At 36.7% G+C, this 18,636-nt stretch overlaps 2 protein-coding genes across 4 annotated transcripts in view; both read right to left on the bottom strand.

Moving 5' to 3' along the window:
• Positions 1–3,172, bottom strand: part of LOC127636484 (rab GTPase-activating protein 1) — a 126,413-nt gene extending 123,241 nt beyond the window's left edge. For 2 of the 3 annotated variants that reach the window (XM_052116963.1, XM_052116961.1), the window contains exon 1: positions 3,073–3,172. The gene's annotated coding sequence lies outside the window, so the exon portion shown is untranslated. The remainder of the gene's footprint in view (positions 1–3,072) is intronic. The other variant, XM_052116964.1, reaches the window with a different exon arrangement.
• Positions 3,173–5,724: 2,552 nt separating this feature from the next.
• Positions 5,725–18,636, bottom strand: part of rc3h2 (ring finger and CCCH-type domains 2) — a 36,501-nt gene continuing 23,589 nt past the window's right edge. The window contains exons 16-19 of the mRNA XM_052116965.1: positions 17,644–17,728; positions 15,066–15,243; positions 13,481–13,617; positions 5,725–11,467 (exon numbers count right to left, since the gene is read on the bottom strand). Coding sequence (XP_051972925.1) covers positions 11,347–11,467; positions 13,481–13,617; positions 15,066–15,243; positions 17,644–17,728 — 521 coding nt within the window. The 3' untranslated portion in view covers positions 5,725–11,346. The remainder of the gene's footprint in view (positions 11,468–13,480; positions 13,618–15,065; positions 15,244–17,643; positions 17,729–18,636) is intronic.

The raw sequence follows: 18,636 nt of genomic DNA, 5'->3' as shown, positions 1-18,636 counted from the left end.
AAACATGTGAAGTTTGGGGCAGATTTGACACTGTATGTATGAGTTATAACAACTTCCTTTTTTATGGCGAAAAATCGAAATTCATGTGGTGAAAACTCAAAAGTTTTGTAATTTAGCATCGCACATGTGGAATAACCAAATATGAAGTAGATCTGATGAAATCTCTAGGAGGAGCTTGTTAAAGTACGAGGCCTGGAAATGGCAAAAACTAAGCAAAAATTAAGGAAAAAATCAAAATGGCTGACTTCCTGTTGATTTTGGGGCATGGGTCCAAGAGTGGGAGTTGTAGGTTTTGGCATGTTAACACGTGTACCGATTTCCATACGCGTAGGTGAAACATAGCGTAAAGCACACATCGTTGAAAGTTTGTAGGTGGCGCTATCAAGCCATTTTGCCACAACTAATTATGAAACCCATATCAGATGTAACTTTTCGCTACTTCTGATGTGTGTGCAAAGTTTCATGCGTTTTATAGTATGTTTAGACCCTCAAAAATGCTATTATATAATAATAATAATAATAAAAAACACCTAGAAGAACAATACGGTCCCTCGCACCATCCGTGCTCGGCCCTAAATATTAAAGTTGTTAAAAGGTTAAAAATACACCCCTTTTATATTTTTATTATATATATATATATATATATATATATATATATATATATATATATATATATATATATATATTTCATGTCATTAAACTTTGATAATAGAACCGTACGTTTGAACATCTACAACAAAAATACCCAACAGTGTAATTTTTACAGCGATGTTGTTGATTAATATCAGCTGTTCAATGCATGAGCTCTTAATCGTGTTGCAGGTGATTGAGTCATAAATGTCCCTTGCCAGTGCCCGAATTTGTGTTCAAGATATAGTGATTAATGACATAGGGAACAGATTGAGACGAATGACATAAATGAGCCATTGACTTTTGAAGCCTTACACTAGCTTTGTGAATGGCAAAAGGCAGCATTTTATAAATATACAGTATATTCTACTTGAGTGAATGAGCTCTGCTGGGTTAAAGGAATGGGCGATATATATCGAATATTAACAATATAATCTAGATAATTTTGCTGACGAGGTAAAATTGACCAAAATCGTGAATATCGCAATGATTTTAATGTGCTTTCATTTGGCCATTAAGTTTAATAAAGAGCGCATCAGTAGACTAATTTCATGAGCCTTCAGGGCTGCACGATTAAAATAATAATATTAATCCACAAAAGACTGTGATTTAAATACAGATAAACATGGTCTGTGCGTGATTCATAACAAACCAGTGACGCGCTGATCTGCATGCATGTGCATGGCGGCGCTCTCAGATCAGTTCACCTGCATTGTGAATTCAAAGTAATGCAGGTTCAAGCATGCGCGCAATTCCACAGTTAGTTATTAGTTGCAAGTTATTATAAAAATCTAAAAAGCAGCACAGAATAACAGAAAATTAGGAAAACTTTGGAGGGTTTAAAAGCAGAAATGTTAAACTTGTAATTTTATAAAAGCACTTTTAATCATGTAAATCTCATGTAGAGAATCCACTTACATTAAGTCCAGTTACAATATGAAAAAATGTGCAGAATTGTCTCATTTTCCACTGAAGATTTCCCCTGGAATTGCTGTTAAATTAGCTGCTTCATTATTCAGTAGACTAGTAAACTAAATATTTCTTAATAGGCAATACATTTATCAAATTGTTTTTGTTTTCTCGATTTTATAATTAAATAATGTCTAGGTTGAGGTTTGTGTTTATTTACGAGTATATACCCAATCAGCAGCTCCATTCAGTGATATATAGATATTCTAAACTGAGATAAAAAAAAACACTGATATCGGATCGGGATCGGTATTGACTAATACTACAAGTTCTGAAAGCATGGGTACCATTTTGTAAGGGAAGGTATACTTTAGGCATGCTTTCATACAAATAAGCAGTGTGATTTCATGTGTCCATATGCCATGTGATGTCAATGCCTACTGCAGCTCTACCTGAAGCACATGAGAAAAACACAACATCAAATAATGCAAGAACAAAGTACTATAATTGGGTGAAAAAAGATGCAGTGTTCGAAATCGATCACTCATTCACTATTCCCTACAGTGAATACTATATTGTGCACTATATGGGGAAGAAGTCGAGCAACAATGAGTAAGTGAATTGGGACACTGATGTGGAAATGTGTCTGTCACTAATCCGGGTTTCTGTGATTATAATGAGGATTATGAAATTATAAAGTGTGCCTGAGACACCACACAGTTTCTCCAAACGCAATATGATTTAACAGCACAATTTCCACAAAACCGGTCAAGAAAATGCCTTGTATGTGTTTAACCACAAATCAATTCAAAACTAAATATGGACATTTTACTTTTACTATTCCCACTGTTTTTTAAGGGTCAGGAATTAGAATTGGGCTAAAAATAGGCTTCACTTTCTATATTCAAAATGACAGGTTTCCTGATAATCACCCAACAAGAAACTCTTAAGATGCGATCTGAAATCATGTTAATAACATTAAACTGCATTTATGACAGCTGAAGTTGACTGCACACTAAGTTATGTTCAGACCTGCCTTTGGGTGGAGGAATAATGTCATGTACCTACAATCACACTGTCACAATTATCAAACTCGCCTCAAAACAATTACACTCTCGAATGCATCATCTGTATAGAGTAGTTCATAAATTAAACTATGTTTCAGGTTAGCACCTATTTCTTATTGATGCATTTATACTGACAACAAACCCTATAAATTCCACCTTTTATGTTGCTTATCTAATAATGCACAAACACTGCCATGATTTGTCTATTGCTCTTTGTGCAAAACAGCATCTGTCACAAATACGAGCATGTGTGGTGTGCAGAGAGCAGATCTTTGCAGGTTTTGTGTCATGCATTGAACGGCCTTTAACGGGCTAACACACTATAGCATGCTAGCCTCGCATCCAAATGTAAATGTGTTACTATGTTTCATTTTCCTCCTTTAAAACGACTAGAATGGTGAATCACAAAACAGACGTGTAGACTACATAAAAACACAGAGGTATACATCGCTGCCACGCATCCTACCTGTTTCCACAAAAGCTTTTTATTCCAGAGAACTTGACATAACAGCGCTGAATATTAGCCAGACACAGTGCAGCTGTAAACACACAAACCAAACCCCGCTCACACTGCGCATGCGCGGACGCAGCTACGTTCAGCATGGAACACGAGCGTACTGCTTACTACATACTACTTAATATATACTGTTTACTAAGGAACAGTTCACCCAAAATTGCAAATCCTCTCATGATTTACTTAGCTTTAAGCCATCCCATATGTGTATGAATTTCATTCTTAAGCACATTTTTATAAGCACATTTCAGCTCTGTTTGTCCATATGATGCAAGAAAATGGGGACCATTGACTGCTGGCTGTTTGACAGTCCAAAAGTCATATTTAGGCACCATAAAAGTAATCCACATGACTCGACCGATAGGTTGGTGTAGAAACAAATTAATAATTAAAACGCTTTTAACTTTATAATAGTTGCTTCCATCCACCGCTGGATTTGCTGTTGGAAATTGCCTAACTCTTGCGTGATGTTCGTTCATCTGTTGTATACAAAGCATGCACTTCCGACTTCTCGCATTAAAGCAGCGTTCGCTTTCATCACTGATGTGTCGACTGCTGACAGGAAGCCATTATTTAAAGTTAATAAAGTTTTAATTATCGATTTATTTTTTACACAAACCTAGCGATTTGCTTCAAAAGGCATTAATTGATTGACTGGAGTCGTGTGGATTAATTTTATGGTGCATAAATATGACTTTTGCACCATCAAAAAGCCAGCAGTCTAAGGGCACCCATTTACAGTCAATGTATGGACAAACTGAGCTTAAATGTGCTTATAAAAATCTTCACTTCAGTTCTGCTGAAAAGTCTTGCACATCTGAGATGCTGAAATGTAAGTAAATCATGAGAGATGTGAACTAACCCTTTTGAGAAACAGTTAACATTATGCAACATTGAACGTTTCAAACAATAGTTAACAGAGCTTGTTTACACGACTACCAGAAATTAGCTAATTTAAAAAATCTGACATGAAAACGTGTTTACATGAGATTTGAAATAATCGAGTTATTCTCTGCGTTTGACCTTAAATGGATAAGCCTGTAAGAACACCTATAAATTATTTTTTACATGCAACACAAAATCGGGGTAAACTAATGTGAAAAAATTGACCTGTGTTGATCTGTGTATTCTCAAAGGTGCACTCAAAGTAATGTTTTTCCACATTTAAAAAAAGTATTACTTCTAAAGAAATAAATAGTACATTTTAAATATATCTATAAAATCATGACCACTCACATGAGACAGAGTCATATCAGCAACCTTATAAAAGCTCTTTTATTCTGCATGGGGCAGGGGCGCCTCATGGGGACAGCCATGATGGAACCACATGACCAACTGAATACTCACTTAATCTCAGTAACTGCCCTTTTATTGGACACTTTCATTCATGGATTAAATTAATCCTGGTTTACTGTGCATCTTGAATTTCTACAATGGCATTGGTAAGTGAAAACTACTGTGTTTGAATAATGCAGCATCCAGGCCACTAGATGTCCGTGTAAACCCTACTATGACATACTTCAGAAAAAAGAAACTTTAATTGAGATAAGCATGTTTGTATCATAACATGAAACTAAGTTTTTATTGTGGCATCAAAATGATCAAAGGCAAGGCATCAACATAATCGGAATGATTGATTTATGAAAGTGTGCACTTTTAAATTGTTCTCTGTGTACAGATTGTAAATGGATTGGATTGAATTGTTATAGTTTAAGTAACATGTTATATAATAAATTATATACAATATAATATATACAATATAAAATGTATGTCATTATTTCTCACGCCTTGAATGACTATGATGGTTACAACATTGGCTGTGAGCCACTTTCCTTCCTACTTACAAGAAGTTCTTCTGCAATTCATTAGGTTTCACAACACAAAAAAATATAAAGTGAGCTTTGATTTTGCTTTCAACATCAATCTGATTTAACTGAACTTTAAAGGGACAGGTCGCCCAAAAAGAAAAATTCTATAATCATCACTCTCACCCTCATGCGATCCCAGATGTGTATGACTTTCTTTCTTCTGAAGTGATCTAATTGGTTTTGTGTGAGAACAGACCAAGATTTATAGTGAAAAGGGAGTTATATTTTGAAGTGCTTTCACCCCATACTGATCGCTTCAGAAAACATGGACTAAATGACTGGACTCTTATTACTTTTATGCTGCCTTTATGTGCTTTTAGAGGCTTCAAAGTTTTGTTCACCATTATATGAACCTAGAGAGCTGAGATATCTTTGTTTGTGTTCAGCAGAAGAAAGAAAGTTATACACATCTGGGATGGAATGAGGGTGAGTAAATGATGAGAGAACATTCATTTTTGGATGAACTATTCCTTTAACTGAAACATACAAATACAGCATTTTTAAAATGACAACTTTGTGCAATATGACATGTTATTATATTTACATATAAGCATATTGTGTGCTTTGAATTTCACTCTTTAAAGAAACTAATCGAGATCTTTCAGTTTGTCAAGGTGGGCTATTTCTCAGATGGCCCACCACTTCATGCTGTACCACAGTTTACCAGCAGATGTCATGCTTACTAAAATAACTGCATCTTTGGGGCAAGAAAGAGGCCATGCACTCATGTGATGATGTAACTGTGTTTATTATCTTGGCATGCAGTTACATGTCATGACCTTTAATTTCATCTCACCAGCTTGCCCTACATATCAGGCAAAGCTTAGCTAAGATACAAGAGCATAAACAAACAAAAACAGATAGAATTGACTGTGCATTGGCTACATTTCTATATATTATGTCATTGCATTGCCACAAGCAAACTTGAAATCTCAGCCCAGTGGTATTTATATTTAAATAAACAAATGCAATATAAATATCTATTATTATTTCATCAAAGGATATTCCTAACTTTTAGATTCTCTGTCAGTGACCATAAATAGCCTAATATATTTCAATATAGATGACTATACAGTATATCCTAAAAATGTGCAGTATGTCCATCTAATGATGGCTCTGGCTTTATAAAATGACGGATGTCCATCTTGTATTCATTTACAATTGAATCGAACAATAGATTTGCAAAGAAAATGTCTAATACAGACATACAAATATTCAACACATCAGTTTTTTTTTCCAGTTGTAGACAGGACAAAACAAGCACATTTTTTAAATTCAATGCAAACAAAATGAACATTTCCAAAGGGGGAAAAAACTATGGAAATAAAATAATTACATTCATAATCCTGAAATGAATCCACAAAAACAGACAATAAGTGCTATAGGCAGGAAGTGAGCATGATACAATATACAACCACAAAGTGGACAAGTGCAGTACACTTACAGCGCTGGGGTGTTGTGTGACACAACTACACAATCATACTTCCTTTACCAAAGAAACCCTTTACCAAAGGAAGCATGCATTATACAGAGCCGGGCTGATAAAACGGAATAAAAACATGCACTAATAAGGCTTCTTTAAGTTGCATTGAGTGATAAAAAAGGAAAAAGCACAATTTTAAAAGGCAATCTGACAACTTGACAGTAAGAAAATTGAAATGGAAACAAGTGTAAAACTACCAACCCAGATACATTTTTTAAATCGCTCACATCTGATGAGATAAATAAAAAAGAAAGGCAAATACTTTTCTATAAACAAAAAAATAAGACAAAATACTTCAAGATGTTAATCTGCACTCATTGTGTTAGCTTAAGTTCATTTCTCTTTCCTGGAGGGCTGCAGAGCTGCAACTCTTAACATGCCCTGTCGAAAAACACTTTGAACGAGGTCAAATTAAATTGAATGAGACTTCAGTCCACATTTCTTAAAGACACAGGGCATGTACACTAATACCACAAACGTAAAACCATGATTAACAGTCTTAAGTGAGAATGTATTCATATACATATTTTGTACAAGCTGAACAAAGACATACATGTGCACATTTATACACGAATACCAACACTGGTCCAGGCAATCGATTTAACAATAAAGAAAGACAAATAAAGACTGATGCTGGTTTGAGAAAGTCGTGTCTGAAAGTTACATTTTAAGGTTTCTATAGGTCCAACAGGAAATACATTTCAGATAGATAGACAGACAGATTCGTCAAAATAGGTCTATGGTATTTTCAGTCAGATACAGATCTAACTTTGAAGGTCAGATGCAAGAAAACTGAACATCTGATCAGTTCGATAAGACAAAACACACTAAGTCTGAAGGACTGTACCAAGTTTGTGTTTATGAATTTTGGAAAAACCCTAAACAAAATCTGTACAAAGACACAGTGCTGGTTTGTCAAGTGACAGGTTTGATCAAATAAAAGATAGAAGCAGAAAAACATCAAAATCCCTTGACAGATCAATTAGAGATGAACAAATAAATCAACGTTTTTCCTTTACAATGTTACACAGAGTTAAAATCACGCTTAAAATTCCCCACTTTTGTGAGAAAAGATGTGTCAGCACACAAAAATACTTTTACTGTAAACAAACAACCATATTCTTTTTTTAAACTTGTTTGTCAACCAAACAGGAAGTTCTGAATATTGAAAAACACTTGATGGTTGGTAGATAGGGTTGATTATACTTTCAAAATGTTGACCAAAAAATTAAAAACATATACAAAATATTTTGAGAACAACTTCATGGAAGTAAGCAATGTTTTTTCATAAAATAGGGGAATTTTAAAAGATGAAATTGTTGGTCTAATTGTCGGTTTACCTCCGTCAAACCGAAACTCCAAAGGACAAAACAGAGGCAATGAAAATGGACATTACTTTTTTACAGTTGTAAACAAAAAAACGCAACGCAAAATTGTAGCTGTTATTTATGTCGTTATTCAAACCTGATGTGAATTGTCTTGGTGTGCCATATATGAATGTCTGTAAACACAAGTGAGATTTTAAAGCTACAGTGGAGAATATTAGCAGAGAAAAACTGCGGAAAAGCCGTTCCTCGCGCCAAGTTATTGTATGGCTTCAGAAGACATAGAAGTTAGGTCATATGAACAACTTATTTCCAAATTAACTTTTTATTTGTGTCATTATTATTTAGCTTAAGAGATCCAAGTCATACGGGTTTGGAACAACATGAGGGTAAGTAAATATTAACAGAATTGAATTCTGGGGTGATTCTATTCCACTATCTGTTACTTTAAGAATTTGTACAAAATATTGCCTGCCTGTGAAATGTCTCTTAGAGATAGCAGACGTATGTAACAACCCATACATTTAAACAAAGATAAATTAATGGTTGTTTTAAACCACAGGTGCCCAAACAAGGGCCAAAGTTGGCCCGTGATGACATTTGATTTGGCCTGCCTTGCACTATATGACAAGAGTGGTAAACGAATAATAAAAAAATGCTACTGACGCAGCTTTTCATTGCATTCATTTAGCAGAATGTAGGGTAATGCTTTTTTGTAGAATGAAATAAAGGAAGGGAACTAGGGAAACTTTCATATTTTAATATTATACAGTTTGCAGAGCCTAAAATTCGGCATTGGATTTCGGGTTTTGTGGACATTTTTAATGATTTCCGCAAGTTCAATGTTCATAATGTGGAAAATTCCTGCACACTTTTATTCACATTACAGTGCAGCTGTAAATTAGTAAACCAACAGATACAGAATCAAAATCAAATTAATACATTTGTTTTTGTATCAAACTATAATTCCACAATAATCTATAATAACATATAAATATATAATATCATAATATAAATTATTATAATATAATAATAATATAATTCCTATAATTCTCTCTCTCTCTCTCTCTCTCTCTCTCATGCAGCTTGTAAGCAACGTGTTTGAGCACTTTAGTAAATTTAGTTTGAGCAGAGCCGGCCCAAGGCACAATCGAACTAAGCGGCTGCTTAGGGCCCCTGTGGCCACCAGGGGGCCCCCAAGAGCACATTTTTGTGCTATATTTTATCAATGGACAATGGTAATTATACAAAAACACAATATTAAATATATAGTGTGCGAATAGTCAAGCATTGACAATAGTCAATCGTATTGTAATTTCTGCTTAGGGCCTCATAAAGTCTTGGGTCGGCCCTGAGTGTAAGCGTGCAATTTGTTGCATAGTTACTGAACTTAAGATGTTTCAGATGAACAAATCTTTCTAAACCTGTTAATTCCACATGCAAATGACATTATATCATGTCTCCGTAAGCTAACGACGCAATAAAATGATATCGTTTCTGTTCATAAACAACAAAGCTGTAAACGTTGCAAGCACGCGACGGCGAATGTCTTTCATATCTTGATGCTCCCTCATTAGTCATAATGCAGCAAATTTTCAAGAAAGGCAGAAAGCAAAAATGCTTTGTGTAATGTACCAGCTGTAGGCCTGTGGTGAAGAAAGACACTTAAACAAACACTTGTTACATCTCTCATTTCCGTCTCTAGTTCCGTCAGGGGTCGGAAATGAACAGTATCTCTGGGAAAAAAAAAATCCCCAGTAATCTGATATAGTTCTAAATTATTATATCCATCGAATTCTTCATATGAATTTTTGCTGAACATTATATGTTTCGTGGCGTCTGTGGTGCAGCTGCTGATTCAGTGGCAGATGCTCATGCCATAAACGCGCAGAGACGGGGACTCGCTGCTCACGCTACGCATCAGTTCGGTGCTGTGCACTAAAAATACCAAATGCTACAATGTAGTTAATAATAATATTAACAAAATAATATCCAGATGTGTTAAATAGCTTTCATGTTAAATAAAACTTTATTATTGATACAATTATAATTTTACTGAACATTATGAATCATATCTGTGTATGAATCATATCTCTGACTAATGTTCATTGGTAAATGTTTATTTTTGCATTGTTTTATTAAATTGGCTTTTTTTTTCAAATCTGTAGAAATGCTGTCATCTCTGTTTGGGGGCATTCGTTTTGTAGGCTGTTAATTTAAAAGCTAAATTGTTTCAGTATTGATGCATATTATGCAACGTACAGATCATGCAATTTTGAAATTATTTAAACATGAGATTTTGATATGTAATTGTTTAAAGTATTTGACATAAAATTATGATTGAGTCATAAGGCTAGAAAAAATTATAATGCAGTTATAGTTTGTTATGATGCAATATTTACTTTTGGCCCACGGCCAAAACAATCCATGCACATTTCAGTGGCTAACACTGCAATAATAATGATAATGTGTGTACTTTAAATTCCAAGCACCTTGGTTATCCTTGATAAATATTTGATTCAATATTGTAAACATTGATATATATATATATAATTACAAATGGGAAGAGACTGTAATAGTCATATACAGTAGATTATAATGTATTCAGTGTGCTAAAAGCTAGCGAGAAACGTCACATTTTGTACAAAAGTTACAGAACATGTGTAATTGAGCAGAACAGCTGTGAAGTAAAAACAGCATTCATTTACTCCATAGAGAAAATGAAGGTTGTTAATTTATGGCATTTGCTACTGTTGAAACCATCAGTCTGCATTTTTAAACTTCATTAAATAAAAACATGTCTAATAGTGAAATTCCTGGTTAAGAACTACAATACCCACAGTCCTAAAGAGAGATCCACCAATCAGTGAATTGCAGCCAAAAATAGCAGCAAAAGAGCTGTGCGGCGACCACTCACTTTTCATGACGCACTTTGAATGATGCAATTGAGTCTCCCTACATTACCAAACTACTTATATATTTGTATGTATCTGAATATTTTGTAATAAACTTCAAATATATTGTTTCTATTCTTATAATTAGCGACTTCATATCAACAGTTTTATATATTTGTAATCGTTTGTTAGTCATTTGCAATGCTTCATGGGTTTGTAGTTCATTTCCTAATTCAAGACATTAATTACACAGCCTTGTACTTGTGTCTTTTGATTTGGTTGGTTTTGTTCATGACAACCCTTATAATGAAGACATTTCTATGGAGAAAATGAATGGGGAAAATAATGGTAACTGCCTTGGATTGGCTGACATTAAGAGGTACCTGAGGTGGAGTTGAGACTCTTTGAGATTCATTCATCCACAAGTGGTGATTAACACAACAAAAAACTTTGAACAGAAGACTAGTGATTGCAATTACAGGGCATAGCTAGCTCTTATGAAGAGAACACATGAATACAGAAGGCTTTTGGCTGCATCTCGCTGCCTCAATTGACCCCTATAAAGGCAAATATACCTTCTACATAAGGAGTATGGTGGATTCTTGGCATGACCCCATGGAATTACAACAAGAGGGGACTGATGTGTCCAGCCCACCTCAATTCCCCTTTAGCAGCATCTTAGGTCCTGGGCTGGGTCGTGGGGGGTCTCCAGGCCTGGGTGAGCATGTCCTCATTGGAATCTTCCCAATACTGAGGCCTCCAGGAGAGAGGGTCTTTCTGTAATTACAAGTCATATAGTAAGAAAATAAAGAATGAGCTATAACAACTGAAACTGGTATAATACTGTTCAATGGTAGAAATGTGTCAGCTGGTACAGATTCTTCTGCAGCACTTATCATGCAGTAGATATATTTTCATGGCTATTAGTGGGCAGATCTGCAGAATGTTATTTACATGTGAGTGGAATGAAGAAATAATATAGAGTGGGGCTTGTCCCAAACAAGTCAAAATGATGGAAAAATATGTTATTAAGAGGTATTGTTAACCTCCGCTTAACATTGTGCTTAGCTGTTTATGGTTGACAAGCAACGTAGCAACTTGCCTCATTAATATTTAACTCATTTGTGGTCACAAGTGTGTGTATTCACCTTTCTAAAAAAAATTGGTGATCGGTATCGGCCTCAAGTTTCCTGATTAGTGCACCACTAGCTTTAAATGTGGCTCCTTTATTCAGAATTTGGATTTTAGAACTATAACAATAACAAAAACCAACTATATTAGTTTTACTTTTGTTTTTAACTCAATTTCTATAATGTAAAGCTGTTTTTGTACTGATGCCAGAATTATCATTCATTTATTATTAATAATCTCATGACGGTGAGCCATATGGCCTGCCCAGTACACCCCCAAACCCCCCACCCCCCACCCCCGCAGGGTCCACCACCCTGGGAGTAAGAGCAGAGAGGGGCAGGGGAAAACGGTGTGTAGAGCAATACCCGGAGTCAAGGAGCCAGAAAGGGAGGGGCAGGGGGAGGATGGGAGACAAGAGAGAGAGAAGGATCTTGAGGCTCGCCGGCTCCCAAATATGGATGGTCATTTGGAGTGATGCCAGGCGATGGCACTGGACCCATGCCACCGACTCTCTCAGAAGTCAAGAGATGAAATGCTCCAGTACCACCAGATCGATGACAGCTCCGATGTCACGTTGCTCAGCCAGCAACCACCTCCGGCAGGTGTCCCAGAGCTGTTGGGCTAAGGCGAACAGGTGCCCACGCTCACCAATGGTCATGGAGTGGAAGCACTCGCACTGCGGCTCAGGTGTCCGGCTGACCCGTTGCAGGATAGCTTTTCTCAAGCCGGCATACACCTGGAGGTTCTCCACTGGTAACTGCTGCGCCGAGAGTTGGGCTTCCTTAGAAAGCAGTGGAATCAACAAAACCACCCACTGGGTGCTCGGCCATCTGCATGCCCCCGCCGTCCACTCAAAGAGCTCCAAGAAGGCCTCCGGATCGTCTAGGGGGTCCATCTTGACTAGCAGAACCAGGGACTTGGCGGTCACGGGATCCGGGGTCATGGCGGCAGAACCCTCCTGGTTCAGCAAGCTCCAGAACATCTGCCGGCCCTCTGCTTGGGTCTGGAGGAGCACAATGAATCGCTGTTCCTGTTCCGTGCGCAGCTCGAGGAGGGTCTGATGTTGTGTCTGGTGGATGCAGGGTCTTGACCACATCCTCCAGAGGTGAGGAATCCATGGCGGCATTCTTCCTCCCTTAATCCTGGGTTTCGGCACCAGTGTAACAATGTTCACAGTTAAGGAAAAGGAAGAAGCGAATCAAACTCAAACGGTCTGTTTCTTGTAACAGTCAAATTCACGCTATTCAACGGACACACTTTAAAACACCCTTTCAGCAGACAAAAAGTAACACCGTCTCCTTCAGCTTGTGTCCTGTAACTCTCTCTCCCTCACTTGCGTCTGGCTCACTCTTAAAGCCTGTCTACACTCTCACTACAATGACAAACAGCTGTTAGAGATTATCATTACCAGTTGATGATCCTTACCGTTCTCATCTCCTAATCTCACTCTCCATTCACAAACTGGCACTCAGCCATGTCTCGACGACCACACTGTATTATTAGCATCCAAATAAAAAACGATGGATCAAAATTTCTAACTCATAGAGACACTTTGCTTAGTTTACATTTTTATGAATGTTTTTCATGTCAAAAGTTCAAGCTTGCGTGAATTGGCCATAAATCTTTACACAGCTATGCTTCTGAATGCCTTTGACTCACCTGAATGCCATCTTCTTTATAAGGTGGGTGTCCATTCTGTGAGACAGATGATTGTCCAACTGGGAACTGGCCATTGGCTCACTGAAGACCGAAGAGAGGTGACTGCTCTGTGAGCGGCTTTGTGTTTCATAAGAGTCCTTCAGAAAATACAAGAAAAGACACATTAAACAACACAAAACTAAATATAATCTGGGCTTTAAAGGCTAAGGTTTCATTTACTCTGCAACGCTTAATGCACACGATCATTAATGCACTTTTTTTGTCTCACCTATTTACATTAACTTCAGCCAAAATCACACCATTTTTACATTTAAAGGGGTCATGAAATGGAGAATAAAATTTTCCTTGGTATTTAGACATAAGAGGTAACTGCACTATAAAAAGATAAAGTAAATTTCAGAATTTAAAATTCCTTCCCAGTTTAAAAAGACCATTTACAGTTGCCACCCAGCTGAAACGTCTTGTTTTCAAATCAACACGAAACATTGCTCATTTGTATTTACACATCCCACAATATGCGTCATCGTACCCTTGGCCCTGCCCACCGACACGCAGTTCAAGTCAAGAGAGTAGGCCTTGTGTGGCTAACTAACACCAAGGGGACCACTCTGGACTATTTTTTTATAAACATGAACTACACAGACTCTTAGACCGCTGCCATGTATCTTGCTGTTTTTAAAAGATGCGGTGTCAAGTTACAACTCTGAAAGGTTGAAGAAATTCTCTTTCATTCAGCTGCTCTGCCTCTTTTGTTTTGAGATCAAATGCGCCATGGACGTGCTCTTTCATCCATCTGCACTATTTTTAATGGTTGGTTTATGTAAACATAGACTAGATGGACGTCTTTGACCATTTTGGTGTGTTTCCGGCTATGTGCTTCTCAGTGTGCCTTCAGTATGTTTATGGTCATTTCACCATGTGGTTTATTTTCCGGCTCATGTCAGCGTGGATTGCTTGTCAACCAGTCAAATACGATTCAAGTTTGCAGAGGAACTGTTATTGAAGAATGGGACTGTTAAAACACTTGGACATTATCAAAAATATAGGTAAACCATTTCATTCATGAACATTTAGAATGTCATTTTTGTTTGATTGTTGAGTGTGCTGAGTGTTAACAGTTGTGCTTGAGATTAAGAGTTTAATATACATGGATGCAATGTGTTGAATGTACATTCCTGTAACAACCCTGCAATTTTGTTTTATAATGTTGAGGGACTTGTTCATTCTCTTCCTACTGAGTTTGCTGAATATGGGGGGCAGCATGATGTTAGCCAATCATAACAGTGGGGAATTACATTACATTACATTAGCATTGGAACTCAGAGAAGATAATATAATGATTAAAAAATAGCAATTCATGACCCTTTTAATATTTCGCCAAGATCCATAAGGCTGTGTCAATCAACACTATAAGTATTTTAAGTTAATCATTGATTAGTAGTCGCCAGTAGTAAATCAAGTGTTTAACAGGTATGGCACCATAAACGCAGAGTATTCCTGTATATGTGGCTATTTAGAATAACATTTTAGAATAAATCGATATAGGTTGACAGTGTAAATGCAACCTAAATCTAAAAGATACTACCTCAGGCTTGCAGTCCTTTGTCTCTGTGTCCTCCATGTCCAGAGCGGACAGCTCCAGCTCAATGTCTCTGTTAGGCTCACTCTCTGTCCCTTCTTTCCCCAGCAGTTCTGTGCTCTGCTTTGACCCACTGCTGAAGGAATTATGCCGCACATGAAGCCCTGGCACTGTCAGATGATCACTAAAACACAAACACACTTATCTCTGAAACACACCCAAACCTGAGAACACAATATTCTAGATCTAAGGTTTGGTGTTCTCAGACTAGAAATGTAATATTGAAATCATTTGAGAATTTTTTTTCTCACACTCAGAATCTGCCCTATAAGTAATCATCATTGACACCAAACATCACTGATATGTTATTAAAGAGGACACATTGTGAAAAACAACTTTTAATATGACTGCTTTTGTGAAGGTGTTGATGTATTCATGATTTTACAGTGGCTCATATACTGTGATGGGGTGAATTGTGTGTTTGCATCTTATATGATTGTGTTAATATTTACTCAGTCCTATCTGGTGAAATTTATGCACTAGTTAAGTGGTGGTGGCGTAGTGGGCTAAAGCACATAACTGTTAATCATAAGGTTGCTGGTTCGATCCCCACAGCCACCACCATTGTGTCCTTGAGCAAGGCACTTAACTCCAGGTTGCTCCGGGGGGATTGTCCCTGTAATAAGTGCACTGTAAGTCGCTTTGGATAAAAGCGTCTGCCAAATGCATAAATGTAATGTAAATGTAGTTACTTACAATATTTGATCACTTCTCACATGCACTAAGATGTCCAGTCTAATTAACAAGCTTGTTAAGTAATTAAGGAGAGAATCATGTTTGTTTATTGTTCCAATTACCTGTAATTAGAAGTTGATGTCCACACGAGGGAAACCAAAAGACTTAATTTAAAAAAGAAAACAAAAAACTCTGCTGTTGTATAAACAAATTACATACTGAAGAAGGCCAGGAGGCCGAAACATCTGCGTTCTCCTGTACTGTGAGATATTAATAAAATATAAGAAATTACAGCGTGCAGATCATCTTGCTTTTGAGATTGTCAAATATTTTTTGTGGATCTAGGTACCCTGAACTGGTAGAGCACAGTGATTCCATTTCGCTGATCGTAAATGATGGCTTTTTGAAATTTAAAGCCGACATAAAATGCCACTTCCTACTATTTGTGCTCTATGAGTCTGATAGGTTGATATATAAGCTGTTAACCAAAAGGGTTCAAAAGTGTTTTATTTTTTATTTATAATAATATTTATCTTTGTGAATAATGGAGGGTTTAATAGCATATTAGTTTTGCGATGGTATTGAATTGGTGTAGAAAATCGTTACATTCCACTGGTTATGGTATGGAAAACGAATATGTTTGCTTCGTGGCAACTGCCCAAATTTATTTATAAATGCCTATTGATCTAATCTGATGAACAATATTGTGAACTATGTCAGTATATGGATGTTTGGCAATCATAAAAGAGGTAATTCACATACAGATGTCTTACAGGTACAGACAGACAGGTCAAGGGTCAAAGAGGGGGTGGAAATTTGTCATAAAAAATTAAATTACGATTTTTTTATTGGTGCAAGAAACTTTGTATGACATTTTAAGTCAATTTCAGGGAAATATTTTTTAAGTTCTACGAACACTTTAAAGATGACATAACCAATAATCAGTGTTGGGTACGTTCCTCTAAAAAGTAATGAATTACTAACTACTCATAACATCTTCTAGAGTGTAGCTAGATTACTGTACTAATTACTAATTCTGACTAATGTCTGAAAAGTAATTGCATTACCTTTTACTAATTACTTTCTAAAACCCTTATTAACCTTGACCAGATGAAAAATACAAGAATATTCTTTCAAATAAATCATATCAAATCAAATAAATTATTCATGAACTGGCCAAAGAATTTAAGCGGGAAGCGTTAAATTAGAAAACGTTTATTTTAACATTTGTCGTTACATTTCTATTTGAAATTCTGTATTGTTATATACAGAATTGTACAGTATTGTACAATTACATCAGAAGTAATTGTAATTCAATTACTGAAAAAATAAGAGAAGTCCCTTTACTTTTTTTTATGAAAGAAATAATTGAATTACAGTAATTAATTACATTACACCCAACACTGCCAATAATATTCTTCTCGATAGAGGAATGGTTATGTTTGACATTAAGATCATTTGAATGTAATGCATGAATAGTAGCAGGAGATAAGAACGTGTGGGTGTAAAGGAGACTATGGAAATGTAAGTCTTCTCTGCTGTGTGTTTAAGAGCTCTACAAACACAAACAAATAGGAGCTGTCTTTTTGCTCGTATGGGTAAGGCGTGGGGACTACTTGTGAATTCTACTTGTACAAAGTTTCCATCAATTCAGTAAAATTAAATGTTTCAAGTCTCTCCTGCAATGTAAGTCTAATGGATTTGTTTTTGCCTGTTTTATCATCCACCAAGCATTAACGAGTGCAAGACCGGTTATGCTCGGAATTCAATACTTTGGGTTAAAGACTGGTTCAAATTGAATTATGAAATATAACGCTTCTAGATAAGATGTTTCCGTTTGAAGTGTTACCTTTCTATAAATCTGGAGTGACTAGCGGAATCAGAACCTCGTGGGCCCGATCTGAGGTCATTGTGAACAATATGAGAGCCATAGTCTGTAAAGAGAAGAGAACATGAATCACTCTCAAAGCAAAGAAATCAAACACTGCTTCAAAAGGCAGAAAATGGGATCCATTTACTCAGGTAGTATCTTGAAAAGCAAGCATTGTGTAGGATATTGAACTTTCTGTTTTTCTCCACCAGATGGAGAATTCACCTCTAAAGAATTTCTATGTTTTAACTGTGTAATTGAGTTCACCTGTGACCTTGTTACCTTAAGTATTTAATATCTTGATTTTGTGTTTCTAGTTGCTCAGTCTTTAAGTCTTGCTCAGTGTGTTCTTATAGTCTTCTCTGTGGTTTTGAGAATTGCTAAGTTTTCCTAGTTTATGTAGGGATGCACCTATAAACTTTTTCTCTTCTGATCCGATTCTGATACCGGAAATCTTAGTATCTGCCGATACTGATCACCACTTTCTGGCAAACCCATGCAGCGAGGAGGTACACGTCTGTCCCAGACCAAATGGAACCGTCAGATACTATAGAGGTTTACTCTCTACTGTGGTAAACCAGGAGACTTCAGATCCACATGTCCAGAGCTGTCAGAAAAAGCCCAATCTGGCCCAGGGGAGGGAGGCCTGTGATGGGACCCCTTGGCTCCTAAACCATCATCCAATGACATGTTCCTCAATGTCACTCTCTCCTCAGAAGATGAACAGAAATCTTTATGGTCCCTAGTCGCCTCAGGTGCAGCAGGTAATGCGTCTCGAGTCTTCTAAACCTCCTGAGCTTTCCCTAGTCCCTCCTGAGTATTATGATTTGAAGGAAGTCTTCAGTTAGAGAAGGAGAACTAACCTTCCATCTCATCGTCCCTACAGTGTGACTGCTCCATTGACCTGTTCCCTGGTATCTACCCTCCCAGGGGAAGGATATTCTCTATATCTGGTCCAGAAACAACTGCTAT

This window comes from Xyrauchen texanus, chromosome 44 (genome assembly GCF_025860055.1).
Source record: "Xyrauchen texanus isolate HMW12.3.18 chromosome 44, RBS_HiC_50CHRs, whole genome shotgun sequence".
NCBI classification, from domain to species: domain Eukaryota; kingdom Metazoa; phylum Chordata; class Actinopteri; order Cypriniformes; family Catostomidae; genus Xyrauchen; species Xyrauchen texanus.
The sequence above is the reverse complement of the archived record's forward strand: the minus strand, read 5'-3'. Positions and strand labels throughout refer to the sequence as shown.